Below are 26,216 nucleotides of genomic sequence, written 5' to 3' on the forward strand. Positions count from 1 at the left end.
TAGCAACAACTTATGTTGAAGACATGGACTTCAATAAGTTGAAGCCCATGTCTTCAAACTTGAGTTACTGTCAAACACTTGTAAACAAGGAAGCAATTTGCAGTGACAGTCCATAAGAAAATTGCATGATGCTGGACCTTTGCTCTTCCCACTGACTTTTCTCCCAAAATTTCTTTCTGTAGCCAGGAATTACCTAAACAGAGGGGGGAAATGGTTAGGAGAGTGGTTGCCAGGAGGAGGGGAGAAGTAGGCAACAAGGGAATCCCTTTTTACCCACTTCCTTTTCACTTTACAGGTTTGGGGGTAGGAACCTGTGTTTGAAGATGGAGAATACCTCTGTCACATGTAGTTCTGTCCATAGGCCCACCCTATATGCACTCAGAGCAGCCTGTCTGGACTCAAGATCAGCAAGAGAGTCCTTCTCATTTTGGCTGTGTCACTGAAAGCAATTAGGTGGACAACGACGCATGAGGGAGCCTTTTCTGCAGTGGCCACACTGCGGTTGCCAGTAGGGATCTGCCCACTGTGGCAGGCTTTTAAGAAGGGTCTTAAAACATACTGCTTTCCTCTGCCTTTCCTTGATTTATGTTTTAACAAGACTGTGGTTGCAGTTGTATGTTATATTTTGGAAGGGGTTTTGTTCTGCTGCTTTTGTCTGATGTTGTTTTTAGAATGCTTGCTGTTGTAGCTGTTTTATCTTTTTTATCATTTTGATACCATATTGATTTTTCTGTGTTTAATTGTTATACGCTACCAAGGGAGTGCACCTAAAAGGTGGCTAAGATTGGAAAGAACTGCTGTAGCTGCTTCTCTGAGGTTGTAAAACTGACCTTAGAGAAGGGGCAGGGCAGGGAGGAGACTGGTAATGCTGTATCCTGCTAGTAGCTTCAATCTCCTCCCCTCCTCTCTTGAAGCACTGCAGTGAGATGGCTGAAACTGGCTATGCAGTTGCTTTGCAGAGCAGGAGGAGAATGGACATGACTGCCTTTGTGCTCTTCCTGCCCTACTTGGAATGACCCATAAACCTCTGGGGCAGCCTCAATAGATTACATCCTAAAACTTTTTTATTTTTAATCACATTGATTAGAATGGCAACACACACAAAAGCATAATGGGTGGGAATTCATATCATGAAACATATCAATATGCATTAATCAGTAACATCTGTCTTGACACAAGGAAAGGGAAGAAAGAAATGAAATGAAGGCAGAAGAAAGAAAAGGAAGAAAAAATAGAATGAGTGGAGGATTAAAATTTCCATTTCAAATACATTTGTTAATATAAGCAGTCTGTATATCTAAATAACCATCCATAAAGCTTTTATGTTTCTAAGAAACATGCTCAAACACCGAACAAGCAATAAGATCTTCTGTCCCTTGAGTGGGTGTTTCTCCTTCCAAGTGGAGTATCAGTCTCTGCAACAGTAAAGGCTCTCAATATCCATTTTTCCTGCCCAGCATTTTTCCTGCCTGTCTGTTAATCCCAACATCACAGGGCATGTAATTTTAAAAGCACATGTACATCAACCCTTATCACAGATTTTTCAAGAACATTCATCTGAGCAATGACTTCCACCCCAAAAGAAGCCACTATAGGACATGACTGCAGCATATGCCTTGATGTGCATTGTCCTCGTTCCAGCACAAGCATGAAGGAGCGCTAGCCATTTCCTTCTTAGTAAGCCTCTGGGAGTGTCCCATACATGAGAGGGAAAGCTTTTTGAAAAGAAACTGTCTCAATCAGGGTTTCCAGGTTCATGTACAGGAAGTTTAAAAGTGTGTGTGTATGCATGCATGCGTGTGCATGTATATTACATATATATGTTTGCAGCAAAAAGGCTAGTATGTCACATTTGTTTCTGAAAGTAATCTTAATGTGTGTAACTGTGGTAAGACTATAATTTTCAGTCATTTGTGATGTTCATTCTCCAGTTCCCTAAGCAACTTCTATCAAAATGGAGCAAGGCAGGTTTCAGTGCCTCTAGTATACAGAGGAAATTACTTGAGGCCATTTCAAAGCAAAAACAACAACAAACTGAATGCGGTTGCTTTCTTCTTTTAGCAGACAGAGAAACTTTGGTCAGAGTGCAACCAAGCAATGGGATTCTGAGATGCAGGGCCCTTTTTGGAAGAAGAGTTTAGATTTTAAAACAATGTGTAAAGTGGGTTTGGGGACCACTTCATGGGAGCCATGCTGACATGCAGAGTCACACAAGGGCACAGGTGTGGGAGGGATTTATCAACAGCATTGTGCTCAAAGCCCAACATGAACTTGATGTGGGCAAAGGGAGGTTAGACGGACTAGGCAGAGACTGGGTGGGGCATCCTCCTCTACAGAATCCATGCCCTGTTTCCTCCTGGTGAATTCTAGCTTAACTAGGAAACTCAGGAGGATTTGCTTAAATGGTGTGTGTGGATAGCAAAGCAGGCAGCGGAACAAGTTGCTACTCTGTGGTATGGGCAATTTTTAAAACTTCTGCATATTACCGCAATGGTAAATTTCCTTTGCTGCAGAAAGGCTGGTGGCATAGCCTGAGTTCTTTAACTCAGGAATTGCAGGGGCAAGATGAACTGTGGCATGTGAATTTGGAAACTGTGAGTTATTCATGGTTACTTATGGGTTAAACAATTGAGAGTTAACTCAAGACAAACAAGTGCATAGCTCACATACTCCACTCATTAAACAATCCAGAAATTTCTCCTTTGACTTGTAAACTGGGTCTCCTCCCTCCCTCCCTCCCTCCCTCACACACACACAGTGACTGTGACTGTTATTCTTTTTATCCTTGGATACCTCCCTCCAGAGAGGTACAATGCTGCCTTGTACTGGGTTAGACTATTGCTCCATCTCGCCCATTATTATCCATACTGTCTAGTAATGGCTCTCAGAACTCACGGGCAGAGTTCCCATCAGCTATGAGTCTTTTTACTTGAGATGCCACTAATTGGACTTGGTACTTTATGTGTGAAGAACATATCTTCTGCCTCTGCCATTAAGGTGCCCCCCTCCTTGTTTAAACAAGCAAACAAACAAATCTTAAGTTCTTGCTACTTAACTTCGGGCAAGGTCAGTGCCACTGCTACATGCCACAAGCATCCAAGGGTGCTAGGAGGCAGGCTAAGAATAGGAATTCTCTATATTCTGTCTGCTGCACCTAATTACACATGACTAGAAGAAAGAAGAATCTGAGAGGAAAGCTACAGCCCCACCCACTTAGCAGTTCAAGCAAGGGAAAGCAGAAACCCATCAAAATTTGTGCTGGCCAAATAATTGCAGAATATATCTAAGCTTGGATTATCTCCTTCTAGCACCAACAAGGATATCACTTCCCACTGTAGAAAGTCAAGGTGTTCAGCTCCATCCTGTACCATTTATTCATTGCATCCTCTGTGGATCAAGAAGTAAGAATCTCAATATCCTTAAGGATTTGAAGGTGAAACTACTGCCTTCTTTTCAGTAAAGAAACAAATTCATACAGAACTACACAGTACACATTAATGTAATACATATTCAAAATACTTCAGACTGATTGAGTGTTACATTTATATTCTGCTTTTCCTTCAAGAAACCCAAAAAGTTTATATAATCCTTCTCCCTGTGTTTCATTTTGTCATCACAACAACCCTGTGAGTTAGGTTGGGCTAAAGGTCAGTGACTGTCTCAAAGTCTCCCAGTTACCTCCATGGCAAAGTGGGGTCTAGAATCCAGGTTTCCTCTGTTCCAGGCCAACCCTTTAACTGCTGTGGCACTTTATATGCAAGTAGCATGAAATTAGTTCCCAGGCAATTGAACTGACTGCTCAGAAAGTCTTGGAAGGTTCTCCTGTTGTCGTCCTTCCACCAGTGGGCAAAGTTGTTTTTATTTAGGCACCTGTTGGGGAACAAGATAGTTGCAATCATCTTGTTGTTTTCATGATTCTCTTCCCCATTCCTCATCTTCTACTCCATAACATGGGAAGTCCTGCATGGCTACTACCAGTCTGTCAATTATCTACTCCCCGTCCCTCCCTGTATGTTATAGCAGCTGCGGGAGCAGAGGCAATTGAAAAGACAAGGGGCAGGGTGGAGTAGAAGCGGAAGAGAAAAGGAAAAGAGAATTACAACTTCCTCCTGCATATTCAAAGGTGGAGAGGGCACCCCAGGCTGCAGATGTGGCAAGCAGGTAGGCAGGCTGCTTTGGTCACAGAGCAGAAATGTTGGCTTTGCTATTTTTGAAGCAGGAAGATAAAATTGTGGGATCATGAAAGAACCCATTTTAGTCGCATGTAGCATATGTGTGAAGCCTGCAATAGGAAGAGAAAACAGCATGGCAGTTTTAGTTGTGAAATCTCACTTCAAATGCTGCCTGTGACCAAAGTATTTTGGGATAAACAGGGGCACCTCCTTGTGGGTGTCCAACCTCAGCAGGAAAGCCAGGATCTCCTCCAGAAACTGACACTGTTATTCTCTCTGTGTGATTCCCATGCACTTGCCTATCCAGCTACCTGTGAGGGGTGAAAAATTCAGCCTCACCATGTTTTTTCTTCTTTTTCTTCTGAGTCAGCTGCCAGGAAATAAATGAGGCTGAACTTAAAAAAGCAAAAGGGAAAAGCAACACACCTTGAGTAAATAAACAGCTTTTGTCCTGTCCCGCGCACCTGGCCTGTATAAAACCCACAAGAGTTTTCCACCCACAGGGCAGCAAAGCCCTGTGGGCTCCATTCCCACACCTGGGCACCCAGTGTTGGAGTTGACTACCGAGCTTCTGTGCCACAATACCTGAACAGTTACTCATTACAATAGCTGGGAGTGCCTAGCTTCATTGCATCCTTAACTGATAAGTAGATTCAGTAAGAAGCACATCAGTAAGAAATACATAGCAGGTGTTGTGCTGCTCTTCATCTTCTACTGTTCTCTCTCTATATATACATAAATACAGATATACAACATGTCTGCGCACACATATAAACACATGGTTTTTGTGCTGATGGAAATGGATGGAAACCACTAAATAGGCATTGTTGAATAATAGAAAAAGTGTTTAACATGAAATGTTGGTATCTTTGTAGCAGCAGTGTTCCATTTTTTTTAATGGGAAAATGGAATTCATCAGTGTCAAAGGTGTTCTTAAGAAAATGTCCTGATTGTTTTTTAATGTGAATTTTCAATAGGGGAGATTAAAACATGTCACGTTGAAGTGACATTTTGAAGTGCAAAAAAATGTTATTTTGACTTGTGCAAACATGTCACTCCCTCAATAATATCGACTTACTCATTTCACTGTTTCAAATATATTGCTCATTTTGACGGTTTTGCTCCAATCTGATATTGAAAATCCAGTATTGAAAGGACTTTGCAGTAGCCAGTCCTCCCAAGAGCAGGACTTACTGCCTCCTCACCAGCTCCAAATATATTTACCTTGAAGAACAATTTCCTCTTAGGTCCATACGCACTATTTTTCCTTAGCTATTCAAATCTTCCTCTTCCTCTTCTTTTGGTCAATTTGATAATAATGTGACGAGTGCTGTGAATGGGCTGCCCCTTCTTGACCACATTTGGCTTTAACCCAACCCCTTTTGCTGTAAGCCCTCCTTTTCCCTGAAGGAATGCAGACTTTGTCTTAAAAAGTTCCCCTCCCAGCTTATACATGCAAAATATGTGCTGTGCTACTTGATATGTTGTTATTATTATATTACATTAATATTTCCACCTTTCTTCCTCTTACAAGCAACCCAGGGTAGCTTACAAGGATCTCCTTCTCTTCATTTTATACTCAACAATGCTGTGTGGTCCATTTGACTGAGAGCCTCTGGTCCCAAGCCACCCAGTGAGCTTCAGGGTTGAACAGGGACTAGAACCCATATCTCTCAAGTCCCAGTCCAACCCTTGAACTGCTATGCCACAGTGGCTCACAACCCTGCTATGCCATACTGTTGAATATCTTCTCAAGAACTCTGTCTGCCCCCCAGCTAATAGGAGCTCATGTGTGCCACATCACAGTCCCTCCAGGTTGGAGTTTCATTTGCAATGCATTTTCATTAATTTCCAGAAATGCATACTACACTGTGTTGGGACGGGGTGTGTTTGTGCAGTGGGAAAAATGCTGTTTTCCAAACATTGAAGCCTTGCATTTTTGTTGTTTAAATTATCCTGGAAGAGGGCTAGAAAAGATAGGATAAACAGCATGGAGTGCTCAGATGCTCTGCTACTCACTAGAATGAGTTAGGGGAGAAAGATGATGCATTTCAGATGGACTAGAGGTAGATGTTGCCATTTGAGTGACTCTTAGGAAAAGGAGGCATCTAATTTGAAAATGCTCACTCAGCAAGTCAGGATCTTGTTTTCCACCAGCCTGCGCGGGCTGTGAGACCTGCTGTGTTGCCTGTATCCTCACCGGGATGGAACCTCAGAGCTGGGCACCCATCAGCAATGCTTGTCATTTGGAGGGGATGCTGCTAACTTGGCACAGGGAACACCACATTAATCTATGCCCTTATGTGCAGCTATGTCTGCCATCTCATTAAGCTCAGATGGCAACGCACAACATGAGGTCAGCTCAACAGCTAAAAGTCAGGGATCAGCAATCTGGATGTTTGCTTTTGAATTCTAATATCCCCATGGATTGGATTTCTCTGGAACAAGGAGAGGAGAGATTGGGTGCCAGATGCAACCAGCCTGTAGTCTTTCATACTGACTCGACTCAGGGCTTCCATATGAAGCTAAAGCTCCCTAAACTTCAGGGGGGGAAAAGAAGGGCTTTTTGCAGTAGACTGGATTTTTGGTACTTGAGTTTCTACAGCATGTGTGTTAAATATGTTGCCTTCAAGATGTTGCTAGACTGCAATTCCCATCAGCCCTGGCCAGGGCATTGCTAAGCACTTAAAGGATTTAGGGCCCTGTCCAATAGGATACATATCTGCATGAAAAGTGCATGGGTTATTTTTGATCTATATGCAAATTTAGGAATAAATACTAGGATTTAGTTAAATTTCACAGAAGGCAAAGCCAGCCAGTTAGTTTCACGTCCATCTAAGATCATCCCAATGTAGTAATTCCTCTTTGATTGCAATTAATTGACAATCCCTGCTGTGTGTCCTGACATCATTTTCCCCCTCTTCAACTTCTGTCTCTTTCTCTTTTGTAGGAAAACAGTATCTACCCCATACAAGTAAACTTGACATTTTCCATCGGTACCAATGGACACTAAGGGTCTAGGAAATACACCCAGTGTCCTGCCTTCATGGGTGGAGGCCTAGCAACACCCCTGACCTTAGCCAGCAAAGTCAGTGCTGAGACATGATAGGAGCTGCTCTGCAACAGCACCTGGGAAGCCACAAGTTCACCATTGTGGCTCACTAGTATTAGCATAGGACAAGTGTTGGAAGTTAGACACATCTGTAGCCAAGCAAGGATACAGTAGTACGAAATGGAATTCACCGTCATCCTGGAGCAACATGCCCATTCCTCGTGTATATATATTAGGGGTATAAGGTAAATAAATATACAGGCATTACAGGAGTATAATCACCTTGGTCCAAAACTTGGGATGCATGTTGGATTTATTGTGTCTCTCCAAATACCTGCTCTGTTTCCCACTGAAATTGAGCCCAGTTTGGCCATGATCATTCATCCCCTTGATCCACCAAAATTTAGGGCAAATTGGCTTTCTGTACAGCATTACATCAAAGTCTTGTTTCTCTGTGGCATAAATCCATGTCATGTTTTCTTGTGCTGATTTTTGAAAGACACACACCTTTAATGCTGTGGAAGGTTGCATTCCATCAGCAGTTTTTGGTCAGGGGCTGCATGCCAGAGACAGGCAGGAGCAGAATTGAAAGAGGGCAAGGCTGCCCCTTCTGTCTCTTTCTGACACCCCTTCTCTCTCCCTCTGCTCTCTCTTCCTCCTCATATTTAGATTGCTAGGAAAGGAATGTCTTGCTCTTGATTTATATTCATTTTATTTATTTGCTTCATTTTTATACCACCCAATAGCCAAAAGGCTCTCTTGGTGGTTAACAAAGTTAAAAAACAACATATAAACAACAAAAAGCACCATATTACAATAAAATAGTGGAACAACAAAACAACAGTAGCAGTCATAAACCCATAATAAACCCATAATAAACCCACAACAGCTGGGTTCTTGGCAGAAGAACCATGTCATTCCTGCCAGAATTGTGAACTCGTTGCTTGTAGAGGGCTTCTGAAGTTGCAAGGGATGCCTTTGGGCCTTGGGCCACAGTTGCCCACCCATGGGTTGGACAAAGGTGTTCAAGCAAGATGGCTTCTTGGTTTCTTCTCCACCTCTTGAGCTTTCCAGAATAGAATGCTGAATATAATGGTTGAAAATTTTGCTCTGTAGAATGAATGCTTGTGTATCCTCACTGTGTTTATTGAAGGTAGGTTATGCTGTGCATGTTTGCCCCACAGCAAGGCAGGGTGAATGCCTTCACCTAGTGTAGCTGGATCAAGTTTTCAAAAGTAGGAGTGCCCTGGAGCTGACTTGTATGTTCTGGGGAATGCCAGGAGGCTGGAGCCTTTTGAAAGAAGGGATATTTCTCTCTGGGATTCTCTTTCCTGTACCAAGATGTCTTAACAGAGCAAATGCAGCAGAACTCGAAGCAATAATAAATGTGAATGTCGAGCTACACCATCAGGAAATGCTTACTACAAAGATTTCCATCCCTGTGAAGCATCTCAGGAGGGTGGAGGTTCTAAGAATGGATGGTGGTGTCCAAGTGTCCAGTTAAGTGATCATGCAGATTTGATTAGGAATCCTCTTTGCAAAGTCCCCTTTGTGTCAGACATAACCAGGAGGCATATGCATTGCAGCAGGTGTGGAAGGACATTGTATCCATAGCCAGGATAGCACATTTAATCCATTTCTTGTTCTTCTCTTTTTACCTTTGCCAATGCAGAATAATTAGTAACCATGACGACAGAGACGGGCCCAGATTCAGAGGTGAAGAATGCCCAAGAGGAAACTCCGCAGCAACAGCTGGAGGCAGCGGCTGGGGGGCCGAACGCAGTGTCCGGCAGCTCCATGCCCACTGCAAACAACCAAGAAGCTGAGGCTAATGAGAAGCCAGGAGCCCCTGGTGAATCCAAACATACAGAACGGGTGAGTCGAGTAGGCTGCTGAGAATTTTACTACCGATGAGCCCAAGAAGGTGTTTTTGGTGCTGGGTCTCAGTCCCTGGACTGTGAAGTAGTATAAAAGAGAGTTCTTTGAGAGTGAGGTATCATTTATTGATCTGTCTGCGTCCACTGCAATTGCAGCTTTGGCTGGGCATAACCAAACTGATTGCTTGCATGCCAATTATTACATTTGGAGGCCACTATGGATAGCTTTTCTGCACTCAGTTACAACTGTAACATGTCAGAGTATTATAGCTGAATGCTAAAAGCTGATTGGCGCTTAAATTTGGTGTGCAGCAGGCGGCAGGTTTATATGCTGACTTAGCAGCATCAGATATGGAGATATCAAAAAGACATTCCATGAACTAAAGAAAGGGCCCTGAGTTTCTTTCATGGCTGAATGACAGTGGCCAACTCCATAACACATTTCTGCCGCTGGTCAGAAGGTTTCCTATGCCAGAGTGAATAGGTTTTGCATGAATCCTTGCATCCCTCATTTTAAAAAGTATTTATATTCTTCCTTGCCAGTAAAATGTTCCAAGTGGATAACAGTTTAGAAAAATACAGTAAGAAACAACAAATAATAGCAAAACTAAGAAGGCAGAGAACATTACAAAACACTTAAAAAACCTAACTTGTTGCCTGTTATAATGCCAGGAAGAATAAAATAGCCCATTAAAAGACATAACTATAGTCTGTTGTTTTTCAAGATTCTGTCTGTTGTTTTTAAGGATTTAAGCCTGGGAATACGGTGTGTGTGCAGTGTGTCTTGCTTCCATCTTAAAGGATATTAAGAATTTGGTTTGAAGATTCCTTTTATGGATACCCTTATCAATAATATTGCTGCCTCCTGCATGTTTGCTTCCATGGAGGCTGAACTCAGTGCAACACCTTCTCTCCAAGTGGTTCCTCTTCCAGTGTGTTTAGTTCACCATGTTAGCAAGAAACATCCTAAAAGGAACTTTTGTTCATGTAAGTGGGTGCTAGTGGGAAACCAGGAAGAACCCAAACATCTGAACTGGGATTTGCGGTGTCAAGAATTCCATTTCCAAGGCTTAACATGAGCCAGATACATCAGGGCTCAACCTTGGAATGTGTTTCCAGTGTTCAAAACCCATCCTTGGAGCTGTACAGTAACAATAAGGAAGATGCCTCCTGGGAGATTGTGCACAATAAAGCCTCATTTATTCTGTGGTTTTAGGTTATGCGAACTGTAGCATTGATCTTTCAGAGCCAAGCTACAGAACATCTATAAAGATGGTGGCAGCAACTCTGCCAGCTGACATCTGTGTAAACGAAGTCGCTCAGTGTAATTCTTATTTAAGAGAACGCCACTTACTTTCCTTTCATATCCTTCCTCTCTGCAACATATGGACACAAACGCACATCTTTCTTTTCTCCTGGAAAAGTGATTTATCACCCTAGCAATCATTAGCACTGGTCAAGAGTGAAGCTGTGAGGCAAAGGCACCAAGATGATATTTTCCCACAATGCACATCATCAGCCAGCAGCTTTCATCTCCTCACCTTTCAGAAACAGCAGATTTCTATGGCCTTTGAGCCTCTGAGAGTTAACTGAATGTTGGTGGGGCTTTTGCCACTAGGTTTAGATATCTTTCAACCTTTTTCCTCAGCTTACAGATTGCAGGAAAACTGGAATTGTGAGACAGCAAACAGTATGATCCAGAGTTCATCTCTTAGTTGTTTGTAGTTCTGATGTACCTTGGAATACCTTTCTGAGCTATAGTGGAGATGAATGCTGTAGCTTCTATTCTCTACGAAAACCAGGCCCTCTGTGGAAAAGAAGTTGGGCTTCTCAACTTACAGCTTCCCCAAGGCAGCCGTGTGTGTGTGTTTTGGTGAGAGGAAGTGCGCAGTCTTTACACAAAGCAGCTTCTTGGGCCTTTCCTTCTTTGCCTTTTTGTATGTTCCATAATGCAACCACAAGGTGGTGCTGTGGAGTAGAGCAGAATTGCAAATATACACAGGGTTTTTCCCAGTGAATATCATGACAGCATCCCAGATAATATTGTGCTATACTCTTGCTAAGAAAGGCTGCAAAACATGGCTGCAAAACATGGGAGAGCCTTTGGCAGATGATGACACTGCATAAAAGACCTGCAAACTTCAACGAGTAAGGGATCATGACTACACAATAAATGTGTTGTTTCAACAAGCCAAATTTGGTCTCCCAGATAAATCTCCAAACCAGGATTATTAGCATCGGGGGCACTCATGTCATGAGAAGGTTAGAGTTTGTTTTCCATTTCACATGGCTGAGCAGCCTGCAGCACTGTCTTATCCCTGCTTAGAAAGACACATGAGACTGTGTGGAAGTCTCATAGTGACAGCAAATCAATATGGAGCTTTTTCTACGAAGGTTATATTTTTGACCCTGCCCATCTGTCAGACAGAAATTATTTTTTTCTTAAACATCATGTGCATATAGGATCTTTATTTCTCTACTAAATGCAGTGATGTGGCAATTACATAACCGTCAGACATTCTTCCAACCCCAAAACCCATTTCCTTCCCTTTATCTTTTAAGAAGTTCCTTTAGTGGAAGGAATGCCCTTGCAACTCATTCAGAATGCCAAGTTTGGAGAGAAATGGGCAAACAGCAGAGTTAATGAGTGTGTTAAAGTGGCCAGGGCAGTCATATACATGTCATGGCCAGGTCAACAGATGCAGGGTTCTTTTCTGAAGCAGTGAAAAATGATGCTTGGCATGTGAGTAGCTAGTAAGAGGGGCAAAGGAAAAGACAAAAACAACAGGGTGATATAATTCCACTTCCCACCCTGCAAAACAGCAAATGCATAAAAAGCTGTGTGGACTGAGTTTGTTGTTGTTATATGCCATCAGATCTTATGACATGGTGGGCATGTTGTGAGCAGAGCCAGCTGGAGCCGGGGGTCAGACTAGTTGGCCCGGGAGACCCCTTCTGACTCGCTCTGTTTCTATGACCCTATGAATGAATGAATGCCCTCCAATCAATCCAGCTCATATTTGGCCTTCCTCTTCTTCTGCATTCACCTTTCCAAGGCATTATTGTCTTCTCCAGTGGAGACTTGCCTTCTTGTGATGTGCCTTCAGTTTTGTCATTTTTGCTTCCAGGGAAAGTTCCAGCTTGATTTGATCTAGGAGTGGACTGGATGGGGTGGGAGGTGCTAAATATTCTTTGGTACCTCTCAGATGTCATTTGCCAAACGCCAGCTCCATCTGATATGCATGGGAATGATCTGGACTGATTCTAAACCATCTGGAGAGCACTTCCTGTTTAGTAAGCTACATAGCAGCTAGTGGGTAGGTGGGAGAAAAGTACTTATAGCTTCTTAATGTTGTTCAGGGCTAATTGGAAAGGATGGCCAATATACCAGTCAAAGTGAAAGTCCATGTACTGCTCAAACTAAGTTCTTGCACTGGGGAGGGGCAGGTGGGAGCCAAATCAAGAAAGAGTCCACCAGCCCAGATCAAAGAAGTGGAAGGATAACAGCACAGTATGAAGAGCTGCCTGCTGTTTCCTTGTTTCTGTCCATTGGGAAACCAGAACATGCCACAAAGGCAGAGCAAGCAGCATTGCACGATTCTGTCTCCCTCTCTGTTTCAGCCATGTCAGCACCACTGTGAGTGTAGCTGTTAGCCTGGGTTGCATCCCTGTCTTTGAAAAACATTAGGGCACCCCAGAGTGCTGTTCTTCACTGCAGAAGGACCTGGCGCTCTCATTTCCCAATGGGAGACCTACCTGCAGAGGAGAAAGAGGTGTGAGAATTGTCTGGCCTGCATCACTCCTGACTGGTTGTGAATGCAAGGTGCTGCATGGGGTGCGATGCACATTGTGGCCACATGCCGCCCCCTGGCCTGTGGTGTCGTAGCCACACGACTGAAATTTGGCACTGCCACAGCAAAGAGATTGATTGTAAACTGTTCCATGAGCTTAAGGAGAAGCTTAATTTGGTCCTTTTTAAACCTCTGCAGCAATTTGTTGCTTACGTTCTTGTTTCTACTTCTTTTTTCCACTGCACTATCAGAGTGGGATGAGGCAATGACAGCAGGATTGCAGACCCCACGGGAGGTCCAAACATTGCCCCAAAATTGCCTCTCCTCCCTTGTGGGGCTCAGGACCAGGAGAAAATTGCACCAATTTAATAAGCTGATTTACCTGTGCCCTAAAGTCGGTGCATATGTGTATGTCTATATAGGATGCTGCCTGAAAAAGCAGGGTCTAGTTGTAAAAAAGTTATGCATGAAAATAGGAGAGGAGAACATTCCATTCTAGGAAAACCCTCAGGCAGAAAGATTCAGAGGAGGAGCAACAGACAGAAAAGCATATGTGGATTAAAAAAATGGTCCTTGCAGAGATTCAGTGCTCCAAATGGAAGATCTGGGGCTCTATCCTAAATGGGCTGTCCTCTAATAGTACTTTTGTGTCCCAACTCTTCCATCAAAAAAGTTGGAAGAAAAGGATGATGTCCAGATATGACACAAAGAAGTACCTCACAGTTTGGCACAGGAAAGAGGGTGAGGGGCCAAGAAAACCCAGAATGAGATGATGTGTGTACCACCAGATCACTGTCTCTTGCTCAGGGTAAGGGTTTCAACAGTCCCAGGACCTCTTAAAGTCCTAATTCTGGATCTTTAGAAATAAGCTAGGAGTCTGCCTGGGGGCATTAATTACTCATGTGTCAGAAGATCAAGACTGTCATCTCAGGGAGAGGATCTCCTGTGATGTAGAGTTGTTATTGGTCCATGTATTCATTGATTCAGAAGGGCTATTTTTGGCAGAAGCATCAAATGAGACTTTGGTTTGGTGAAAGTTGTATTTGTATTATGGAGGATGGTGAACACAGCTCAGCAAGAAGGACATAGCAACCTGTGTGTCACTTATCTCTCCAGGTAATTCTCCCAAAGGGGTGATCTTGCACCCGCCCCAGGCCAAGCCCCTTTTCCCAGTGAGACCCTTCTGTGTCAGGCATGCCTCTTTTAACGTGATGGGTTAGAATTAACTCAGGACCAGCTCTGATCTTGCATGTTGGATTGATATCTGGAATACTGCTAGGGGGAAAGGCTTTGCCTTCCTAGCTACTGAAGTGTTGTCTCTAGTAGAGGTTTGCTTTTCCACCAAAAGGCATCACAGCGATTATTTTGGGCGAGTGCCAGGCCATTGACATTTTACAGTGTTCTGTTGCTGAATCTTAACAAGAACAAATTTGCCCCTAGGAGATTATTGCGCCCAGTCAGGGCATCTCTTTTGCTTTCTGGTTGGCTTTTCTTTCTTTCACTCTCTCACACTGAGGAAGCATTCAGATAAAATGCTGCCGGGCAGCAGCATAAAACCACAACCAGACAGAAGTGAGACCACAGCTGTGCATATTCAGTACTTGGGTAGAAGGGAATCAACATGTTGTCTAAAGAAAGCTAAATAATGTGACTGATACACGTGTGGCAAATCTTTACATTTACATATATTGTTTTGCCACTGCTTCCCCCCATTCCCTCCACAAGCCATTCTCTTTCGCTAGCCCTGCTGTACAGAACACTGGAGCCCTCTGCCCCTGAATACTGGAAAGTCCCCATAGATCTCCATAGCTCAGTTCCTGGCATTCATAGTAAGATTGATGTATAGAACATCTTCCAGTCTAAGCACTGTAGCAATTAAAGACAAGGGCCATCCTTGCCCACAGCCTTGCAGTCAGAAAAACCAGAGGAAAAAATAACAGAGATGGAAGGATGCTCAGAAGACTAGTCACTGCACAACTGTCTGGTTGAGGAATCGTCTATAAGTCACATCCAGGCATAGCAAAAAATATTTGTTTTAGGGGACTGGGTGCACTGTTTCTTTGTACTCTGTTTGCCAAGCAGCTTGTATGCTGGGCTATTCAGGACTGATGAGCCTGTGGGTTCACATGGCGTATAGGACCCAGCATGGATGACTTGAAAGCAGAGACGTCTCACAGATCTTGCAGTGCTGATTTCTCTCGTAATAGGTCTTGTGGTATCTTAGAAAGTGGAAGAAGGGAGACAGGATTGCTGTGTGTTCTTGCAATTCCAATTACACACTCGATTGTGCCCTGCAATGCTAGGCATGTTCCTAACCCAGCCTTTTCCACTGTGGTGCCTTCCAGATATACCAGACTACAGCTACCATCTTGGCCCCAGCTGGAAATGATGGGAGTTGCGTTCCAGCACATCTGGAAGGTGCCAGCCTGCACAAGCCCTAATGTCATGAGCAAATGTGCTGTTTCCCCAGCAGAATGTGGGTGCCCAACCATAGCAGAATGTGGGTGCCCAGGACAGCCCTCCGTGTGTGGTTAATAACAATGGGGAATGACATCTCCTTTTCCTTCTAGGCTGTGGATATGGATGAAAAGGACTACAGTGAAGCAGACGGGATATCTGAGAGAACTACCCCCAGTAAGACCCAGAAATCCCCTCAGAAAGTCACGAAGAAGCTCAAGAGTGCCATCTGCAGGGTGATGTTGCTTGATGGCTCCGAGTATGAATGTGAAGTGGAGGTGAGCAAGCAGACTCTGTTTGCTGACCTTTCAAACGTATGGACATGTTTATGTAGATTGTACACTGCACCATACCATAGGCCCCATGCACCCTTTTCTAGGAAGAATGCCCACTAAATTGCCTATATACAAACAACAGCTGTGATCAATGTATAAAATCGATTAATGTTTTCAGTTCTGTCAAAGTGTGTGTGTGTGTGCGCTTAATTCTCCATAGGGATGCACATGGAAAGCAGGTGTGAGTGACTCATGCATTGCTGAGTGTGGGCTGCTTGCTATTTGTGTGTTAGGGTAAAGATGAAGTGTAGGCTTTGCATGTGCATGTGTACACTTGTATAACTGACTGGGATCCCTCAAGGAGCAGAATATTATTAATAGCATGCAAGCAAGAAAATCAGGCTATTATAAAAGCTTGCAAAGCCTCATTTGTGTGACTACCTGTCCCTTCATTTCTGTGGATATTTCTGTTTTGCTAGAGGATAGAAAGATATCACTCACATCTCTAGGGAAATGGGTAATAGTGCACCCTATCAACATGATGGAGAGCAATTCATGCTTTACTTGGATGGGGAAGAAAAGGGGAGAGAGCTATTGAAAATACTTAATGGAAGAGAAAACACACTTGTCTTCTGCCGAGCATGAATACAAGAGAGTCTACAGCAGAAAGTCAGTCCCCATTTCTTTTTTCTTATAAAAGGGCTTTTCTTCCTGAGACTTTAACCTGGGACTTTACCAAGACTTCTGCTTCCAGATTCTATGCAGGGTTAAGATTGACGCCATACATCATTTTCCCCATGGATTTTCTCTCTCTCTTTTTCTAATACGTTCCATTAGAAAACCACCAGTTGGCACAACTGTGTTAATATATAAGCATTTCATAGCGCCATTTCTAATTAATACCACATTTTCCTCAATCTAGGGAAAAAACCTATGGAAATGGTTGCAAAGTAAAGGTGACACAATCATATGGAAGTACTTGAACACTGCCTTGAGCACACAAGAAATGCCTTGCATAGAAAAGTTCAAAGTCAGATCACAATTCAGCAGTTCTGTTTAAAACACAACACATTTTATTACTGGATAAATCTGTTACAGAATATCTAGGCTCTTTGTATTTCTGTTCTGCTACAAGGACCACTCTAGTTCCTCCACCACCATTGGCAAGCCAACACAGTAAAAATAAACAGTATGGGCATTTAGCCCTTAAGAGAGCAGAAGTACCCAGTATGCTTTAATGGATACGAAGAAATGTAACATGTTCCCTTTGTTCGGCAACAGCACTAGTAGGTTATGTTTGTCCCAGAATTGCTGCTGTCCAATCATGTACAGTAGGTATATGGTGTCATGTGCGGCTCGGAGGTGTCCTGGCAAAATGAAGGTGACAGGCAGCCTCCCTTCTTGCTGCTTTTGCAGCATGCTGAGCCACTTGATTTTACTTCAAAGTCACCTGGAAGGGTAGGAGTCCTTGCAGGAAATTCACTGGGGAAGGCAGCTCTACTGTATGAGAGGACACACTGGGAGAGAGCTCATTTTACTAGTTGACTGCATTTGATCCATGCTAAAAAAGCATCTGCCATATGGTGTTGTACCAGTATGTCTCAAACTGGTGCAGGATGGGGGAGAAGAAGAGTCAGATGTGTTGCAAAGAGTTTTAGGATACAATCCTATGCATTTTTGGGCAGAAAAAAAGTCCTACAACTCCCAGCTGCCTTGGCAAATGCTGGAAGTTGTAGGACTTTTTCCATTTAAACATGCATGGGATTGGAGTCTTACATTCTCACTGGTAATAGAAAGAGAAGTGGGTTGTGGGAGGCTGGGAAGAAGCAACATGAAAGATGCAGAACCATCTTGTGAACTGTCCAGAGAACCCTGGTTAATGGCTAATATGGAAAAGGGATAAATACAATAATTCTGTGCCAAGCAAATATATACAGTGTAGTTTCAAATCCAAGCATTAAAGGAACACAGAATGTTCACTGGGTGTGCAATTGCATATATACATTTTTATAGAAAGATTGCATTGAGTACCCTCTAATAATACTTTTTATCTGGCTGACACAGATAAAAGAGTGATGGCATTCATTATGGACATGCACTGATAATATTTTTCTTTGCAAAATTCACAGAAGCATATTTTTCCAAGAGAAATTATCCAGAAAGACTGGTCTTGCTTCTCTAGTTGGTTTATACTCAGACATGTACAGAAAAAAAACATAGAAATGAACAGAAATGGGTTCTGAGACTGGCATGGTGGGGTATCTTTTTCCTTCCAAGGCATGTGCAGTGTCACAAAGGCCTGTAGGGGTATTAGCAGCAGAGTGAAGTGGGAGAAGGAGTGGAGCAGAGGATGCCAGAACAGAGCTGGCCAGCTTCCTCTGGAAGTCAAGTAACGCTGTTGGAAGACCTCAACTCAGGCCGCTTCCGTCTCAAGTATTGCTGGAGAAGTAGTTCTCTCATGACTGCTTTGCTCCTTCATGTGTCTTGTTGCCAAATATGCAAAATGCTCCCTCCCTGCTCTGCTAGCTTCAGTGTAATGAATTTTGTGATATCCAAGCATTGCGTTCCGCTTAGAGCTATGGTAGTTATACACTTGCCTACCGGTTAAGGCAGCAGTTTTTGCAGGGCTAATTCAATGAGGGAAGCATGGAAGAAAAGCAGCAAATTAAGTGTAAGAATTGCATGTTGCCTTTTCAAGACAATACTAATGAGAGGGCGGGGGGGGGACATAAAACAGAACTGGTGTATATGCATATATAGAGGCATATATAGAGAAAGAGGGTGGCACATGGGTGTGCACATTTGAATATGCACTATGAGAGAGAAAGTGCGCACCCTAGCAGGCTATGCTGAATCATTTGCTTGTATAGGGTGTCTGAGCATGTGGACTGGTTGATTTGCTCCACATTAGAAAAATCTGGTCTCTGTGTGTGATCTGTATGGGGAGCCCTTGCACGCACAAACAGGTCCCCCTTGATGGTGACTGCCACGTGGCCCTATTCAAAGCAGTCCTGAACTGCACAGGCAAAGTGTGCAAGGCCCCTTGAACAAAGGGAGACTAGCTAAATCAGTAAGAAAGTTGAGACCTTTCCAGATGTTGTGGGAGGGAGGGAGGCGTGAAAACCACAGATTTTATTTTTAGCTTCGGAAGCTCTAGCATCAATGTAGTGCGATTGGCATGAGATGTATTTTATTTATTTATTATATTTCTGCTTCACCCAATAACTGAAATTCTCTGGTCTCGTGTAATGCATGGAATGACAATGTTGCAGCAGGGAGTTGCCTGCTTTGTTTCCTTATAGAATGATGGCATCTGGGATCACTAATAGAAGGCTCGCCTGCCTGAACATAAATAAGCCAAGCAGCTGAGCTTTGTGCATCAACTCTTGATCGGTATTTGCATTTACTGTAGAGTTTAGTGCCTATTTTTACTTCTAGGCCCAATGCAACGGAGTTGTCTGCACAGTCAGAGGGGAAATAAGCCATGGTGATGTTTTTCCTTTTCCCAGACATGCTGGTTGCTTGCCAGGGGGATTTGCATAATTACCCTAGCAATACAGTTTACCGTGTTATGTAAACCTGGCCAAGGTGGCTTGTTGCATGATGTGACAAGCCACACTTCTCAAGGTAATTCTGCAAATATCTCCAGGATGCAACTTAGCTTATTTCCCTTCTTTGAACATGCAAACCTGACCAAAGTGTTAGCTATAACCTTTAATTCCCTGGAAGGGTTGGGTTCTGCACATGCTAGAGAGCCTTTCTCCCTGTGTCAGTTTGAAAGCCCACTGAGACCTCATGTACAGCCCCTGCTTTCATGTTCCTTGTACTAGACAGGGACACATGGGGACATACAGCAGGGCCTTTTCAGGAGTGGTCCTTGCATTGCCAAACTTCCTCCCAGAAAGGTTGACCAAACTCCATTGTTTAACACACATCCGTAATAAATATTCTTGTTGAAAGAGGCCACTGTTGACTGTGACAACCCTTTTTTACTGTTTTATGGGGCATGATCTGTCAACTGCTTTACGGATATTTGTTTTAATACACATTGGAAGCTGCTTTGAATAAGAATGACCAAACTAAATAGAGTGAAATGAAGGACTCAGAAAAGGTGAAAAGGATCAGAGCCAGTCTCTGGCTTTGATCTCTGCACTCCAGCAGCCAGGCTCTTTAGCTGACATCTCTAACAGTGAGAATCTGACTGCAGGGGGGTGGACTGTTACAGAGATGAAAGTTCTCTTAAGCAGTGGGGGTGGGGGGTAGGATAGAGTAGATTATTAAAGAACTTTCAAAGCAGAAGAGGTGTTTTTCAGAGGCCTGAAAGGGCTTGTGGAATTAGTTGTCCTTTTTGGGAGACTCCATTAATATGAGACTCCAGTATTCTTCACTCCCTTGACGAATACACACACCGATCCATGTCACTCTGCTACTTTTAATTTACCAACTTTTTCCCAACCTGGTGCGTGCTAGATGCATGGGACTGCAATCCCTATTATTCTGCCGCTGACACTGCCAGTTATCATGCCGGGTAGGGGAGGTGGGAGTTGTAGTCCAGCATATATGGAGGTTGCCTGGCAGAGGAAGCAGGTTTAGATGCCACACACTGAAATGAGGATCCCTGCCAAAATGGCCAGTCTGTCTACATTAGGCCAGTAGGGGGTGGCTGGTGGGCAGGGAAGAGTTGACAATGAACTCTTTGGGAGAAGGGGGCGTAGAGAGTTACAGTGAGGAGGAGGAGAGGTTAGAATGATTTATGGAAAGCTTTGTTGAAGAACAGGATGCTCAAGAGGCAGAGGTAAGCCTCAGAAATGTGTTGGGGTGAGTGGGTATTCCAAATACAAGTCATGGCAAGAAAGGAAAAATGAACTGAAATGGAGCAAAGGCAAGTGCCAGTGGACATTATTTGAGTAGGGGTTAACTGTTGCACAGCTTTGAAACTAAGAATGAGAACAGAGTTGGACAACTTCAAGCTTCTGGGGGGCTTTTTTGCTTCCCCCTGAACCTCTCACCCACAGGGCCTGTAGATCTGAAATAATAATATTTAAACAATTTATTTTTTAAAATGGCATCTATAGCTGCTGTGAAGCACCAGAAATTTAGCCTGCTTGCATCCTAAATTTTGGCCTTCTTGGAAACAAGCCAAAATTGATCTTTTTAGTGCTGCAAATGCTATTCCTTTCCCGATAAATTAAAACCTTTTTTGAATTTTGAGGAGCCACATGCAGTTGCAGTTACCTGTTTCCCACCCTTTGACTAGAATCTTGAGATAGATTCGAGTATGGCAACTGAAGGGAAAGGATGATGTGATCATACTGTAGCAGTGAGAGAGAAAGATGAGTTTAGCCAAGGCTTTCTGATCTGAGACCAAATAGATGTGTCATATCTGGTAGTTTCTCAATCAAACCCCTTCCTTCTGCAGCCAGTTTAAAAAAGCAGGATTTTATTATCTGGTACCAAACACATTATCTGTGCTTTTCTTGTTTCCAGTTGTTTATTTTTACAGTGCAGATTGTCACTCAGGAAAGTTGATCTCCTGAACCTGGTTTTGATTAAAGAAAAGAAAAGAAGACCCATGTTAAATGTCTAAATTGAATCAATGCTTTTAGCTGTGCAGGTTAATGAGGAGTCTCTGCATATAAGGCAATTCTTTTGTTGGAAATGTTAATGGCTTTATCTAAAAAGGCTAGTTTTACAGAATACAAGCATTTTTCCCCATTGTAAGAATCTATGTGCTGGCCTGTCACAATATAAGATCAGGCTGTGAAGCTCTTTTAGCACTCATAATTTTTATAACCATGGTTATGTGGCCTGCATCAAGCAGGACATAGGACTAGATTGGTGTGTAAGATCTTCTCCGTCTCTGTGATTATGTGATATTCTGAGAAATTCAGGATAACAACAAATGATTGTGTTTGATAGCATTATCAAGCAAAGGGGCCCCAGTTTTGTCTCTGTCATACACAGCAGCCTTTGGAAGACGGTAATGTATTCCAGATGGGCTCTTGGGTTTTATACTCTTTGTGTCTTCTGCAGAAACATGCCCGGGGTCAAGTGCTCTTTGACCTGGTCTGCGAACACCTTAATCTCTTGGAGAAGGACTATTTTGGACTCACATTCTGTGACTCTGACAGTCAAAAGGTATGTTTGCATGGTCCAGGCAGAGCCCTGTGGTGTGCTTACTCGAGATGCTGTAATCCAACAGGTTCTCCTCTTATGTGCTGTCTTACCATTTCAGAACTGGCTGGATCCCTCCAAAGAAATAAAGAAGCAGATTCGCAGTGAGTAGCTGAAAGCATGAATATTCAAAACCTTATTATATCTTTTCTGACAGGCCTCTGCAGTAACCTCGTTACATATATGTATATGGGAACTGGGGAAGGTCTGTAAGATACTATTTGTAAACAACTCAGCTGTTACACTGAAAAAATTTCCTCAGGAGATGCAAGGTGCTTCCAAATGAGTTTTTTAGCATATAATTTTACTACTCTATTCATGCCATTTTATGAGGAGCCAAGATGACAATGTTTGCCTCTTGTGAACCTCTGATGTTTCCCACTGCTTTCTTTCTTCTCTCCTTTCTACAAATATCAGTTGGGGAGGAAAAACAGATTATCTGCACAACAGGCTAGTTTACACATAGCCATTGCAAATGGTGTGTTAATTAATTAACCCATAATTGTCGTGGTGCATGCAGGATGCATTCCACATCTAGTTTGCATATACAACATCTGATTGCAGGTTGTTATGTGATATCAGACACTGGACTCTATAGGTTAATCATGGGTTTTTAACTTATATTGCAATCTTAACTATTTAAATTTTTATACTGCATTTTATATTGTATATTGTATTTTATACTGTATACTGTTTTATCTGTAACTTATGCTTCAATTTTGTGTGAAGTACCCAGAGAGCTTCAGCTATTCGGTGGTATTAAAATGTAACAAACAGATGAATAAGTGAGTTAAACAATCCCCAATTAACCTAACTACTATTTAGATGTGTTCATACATCATTCTAACCCACCCTGGAAATAAGCCAAGGTGGGTTGGTGGTTCTGTGGATAATTCGTGATGCACCTAAGAGCCAGTCAGGCTGATGCTGGTTGTTCAGTCCCTTTTCCTCTCCTCGTTCTCCTGTAGGTATCCCAGGTAACACTGCAGAAGGACTGACTTGTCTCCCTGCTGTGATTGTATACCAGTTTCAGTTCACTGCAACTTTTGTCCCCATTACATTTTTTCCCTACCTGTGAAGGCCTAAAAGTGCATTCTACTTCTTTTCTGGAGGAAAAAGGAATTTTGACAATTTGGTTTTCACATACACAGCCAAATGTTCCAGTCAACCACATTGCTCTGTCAAAAGCTCTTCAAAGGTGCTTCAGAGAGATTTGCCTTAGGATAGCCAGAGGCTTATTCACAACATTCCCTCCTTACATAGGATCATAGGATGCTCCCTTATACCAGGGTTAGAATCTGGCTCTCTTGCACTTGCTGGACTTCTTTCCTACACTCACCCCTGACCTGGATGTGAGCCAAGCTGACATCAAGTCTGCAAATGCTGAGGAACACTAGTGGCCTCTTTCTGAAAAGAATGAAACGTACACAATTCTTTGCACAAGCTGAGCAAAGTGCGTAATTCTTTGTACAAAGTGAGCAAAAACTACAAGTCACATGTATTGAAGCAGAGCTCTGCTTGAGCTTGCATCCTGCTGCGTACCCAAGCAAATACACATTGTGAAGCAGACCTAGGGAAAAAAGAAAGCGGGCCAGAGTCCAGGGAACCAAGCTGAGAAATCCAACGGACTCCCATCCCCAAACCAGATTTCTCACACATCCCTAACTCATACAGGCCAAATTTGCTTGATTGGAGAAGGAAAAGAAACTGTGATGACTTCTTTTCCCCATTCAGGGAATATCCTGGTTGCTTGCTGCCTCATTTCAAGGAGCAAATGAGGATGGGTGGCTTCCAAACCACCCTGGAATCCTAGAACGACCCATGGGTTGCAGGGTGGTTTGGAGGCTACTCCTATTCCCACTATCCACTGAATGAGATCATTGGTCCATCTTGCTCAGTACTGTCATCAAAACGGGGCAGCTGTAGCTCTCCAGGGTTCCCATCCTTATTTGAAAATGCTGCAGATTGAACTTGGGACCTTCTTCATGGAAAGCATGTGTTCAAGCACCGAGCTATCACCCCTGCTATAACATTCTAAACATTGCCAACTTAGGTGCCATTAGTTAATTTACTCCAGAGTAAACAGGTGTGGTCCCCATTCAATTGAAACCATAGTGCTCTGGTAGAAAAAAAAAGTAAGCTCTTCCTGTTTTCATCCTGAAATTCCACCCCATGTGGGTGTTAGAAAGAATTAAAAATGTCTCCAGTGGAATCCATGCAGGTGTGCTTTTCTTTTCCTAACTGCCCCTATTTGGGATAAAAATGGGGAGAGGGAAATTAAACACCCTCTCAGAGTGCAAGAATCCTAATCTGAGTTTGCTTGTTTGTTTGTTTGTGTTTATGACATTTCTGTATTGCCCAGTAGCCAAAGCTCTCTCCAAAACACACAAGAATTAAAAGTATAAAATAGATCATAGCATATACAATACAACTTAACACTGCAGTATAAATAGAAGAAAGAAGTTAAAAATCCCCATGCAGCGTGGGATGAATGTCACTCATCAAGGCAGATGAATTACCCACTTCAGTATCTCTGTCTTGTCTGGATGGAGTCTCATTTTATTGGCTCTCCTCCAGTCCATTATCATGCCAAGGAAGTGATTCAGAATAGGCACTGCCTCACCTGAATTTGATAGAAAGGAGAGAAAGAGTTGGCTGTCATCTGCATCTTGATGACACCTAAGCTCAAACCTCTGGATAACCCCTCTGAGAAGTTTCATACAGATATTTAATAGCATGGGGGATAGAGTGCAGCCCCATGAAACCCTATGGCATAGCTGCCAGGGCACAGAGCAATAACCCCCTAGCATCTTTTACAGTCGGCCATCCAAACAGGAACCACAGTAGTGCATTGCCTGCAACTCCATCACAGTTAACTAATCTAGGACAATACCAGTGTTGATGGCATCAAAAGCCAATGAACATTGGAAGAGTATCAACAAGATCATCTGCCTCCTGTCCATTCCCAGCAGAGATCATCTAATAGAGTGAGTAATACAGATTCCATTCCAAAACAAGGCATGGCTTCTGACTGAAATGAATCTACATCATTTGTTACAGTCAAGAATGCCTAGAGTTCCTGGCAACCACCAACACAAGCACTTAGTCCGGGAAGGGGTATTAGCTACTGACATATAGTTGTTATTGTTATCTGGGTCCAAGATAGGCTTTTTCAAGAATAGCCTGATTATTGCTTCTTTTAAGAGACCAGTGCCACACTCTCTCTCAAGGAGAATTTTATAACCTCTTGAACCCAGTCTGGTGTCCCCTGCTTATTTGATGTAATATGTCAGGAAGGACCAGGGTTAAGCAAACAGGTGGACTACTGGACTTGGCCAAGCACCCCATCTGCATCCTTGGGCTTCAACAGGTGAAACTTACCAAGCGACACTGGACCGGATGGGGCTCTGGCCAACTCTACTAATGGAACCAGGGCCACTCACTCACTCTGGAATTAGATCAACCATGCACACATCAGCTCTGCATGACTGCAAAACATTTCGTTTGACCCTAAACTCATTGGAGTTGGAGGATTTAAGTGCTTAGTATCTATTCCAGCATAGTACAAATGCGCAACCTGAAACCTCTTTGATGGATGTGCACAGCTAAAAGAAAAGAAAAGTAAAAACACAACCACAAACACACAAAACCCCAAATATTGTGTAGCCTGATTCATAGATGTCTTCCTTTCTACCCATTCCATAGATGAGGGGCTATCATCCAGGCAATATTATCAAAAGTAGAAAAGCACCTACAGAGCAAATAAATTCTGGTGATTTAGTGCACTCAAGGAGAGGTGTGTGTGTACGTGTTCCTGAGTTTTGTAACTGAGGTGAAGTAAAGCAGATGTTACACTCTGCTGTGAAGTAAGCAGAGTGCAAGGAAGCATGGTGCCTGGGTACTGGGCCTTTGGTGCTATCAACTTTCTTTCCCCTTCAGTTCTAAGAAAAGGAGCAATCCCTCTCTGGGAAGTGGCTTCTAGAATAGCAAGCTACAAGGCGGGTTTGCCATGCAGTGGTTTGCACAGATGCCGTGGGAGGTCTTTCCCGAACAGCAGGACCTCTGGGAGACATGAGCTTGTTTCCATGGCAACCGCAAGTCGTGGTCTCTCTGTGCAGCGAAGGTTGTTCTGCTGTGTCGTAGGTCTTAGCCGGCAAGCGCACCCTGCCGTCTGCCTCAGCCGTGAGCATCCAGTCGAGCAGAGATCCCTGCTGATTTTGAGGCATTTGTCTTCTTTGGAGACATTGATAGTTTCCTTAGAGACCTGGGATGGGCCAGGGAGGGAATGTGAGGCAGTTCAAATCATGGAAACAGCAACAATTAGAGATGTCGGTTGCTTGCTTGGGAGGGGCCACAGACAGATGCTGTAGCCAAGTGTGTCTAGTCCATCGTATTTTCCTGTCCTCCAATATCTTCTT

At 43.2% G+C, this 26,216-nt stretch overlaps 1 protein-coding gene across 2 annotated transcripts in view; it reads left to right on the top strand.

Annotated features, from left to right (window-relative positions):
• The window catches only part of EPB41L1 (erythrocyte membrane protein band 4.1 like 1), a 197,215-nt gene that overhangs the window by 122,936 nt on the left and 48,063 nt on the right, over nucleotides 1-26,216 (top strand). For both annotated transcript variants that reach the window (XM_044440309.1, XM_044440308.1), the window contains exons 3-6: nucleotides 8,897-9,099; nucleotides 15,463-15,627; nucleotides 21,658-21,762; nucleotides 21,860-21,902. In XM_044440309.1, the coding sequence (XP_044296244.1) occupies nucleotides 8,911-9,099; nucleotides 15,463-15,627; nucleotides 21,658-21,762; nucleotides 21,860-21,902 (502 nt within the window). In that variant the 5' untranslated portion in view covers nucleotides 8,897-8,910. The remainder of the gene's footprint in view (nucleotides 1-8,896; nucleotides 9,100-15,462; nucleotides 15,628-21,657; nucleotides 21,763-21,859; nucleotides 21,903-26,216) is intronic.

The sequence above is a fragment of the Varanus komodoensis genome, unplaced genomic scaffold (assembly GCF_004798865.1).
Source record: "Varanus komodoensis strain SLA01 unplaced genomic scaffold, ASM479886v1 scaffold37, whole genome shotgun sequence".
Lineage (NCBI taxonomy): Eukaryota > Metazoa > Chordata > Lepidosauria > Squamata > Varanidae > Varanus > Varanus komodoensis.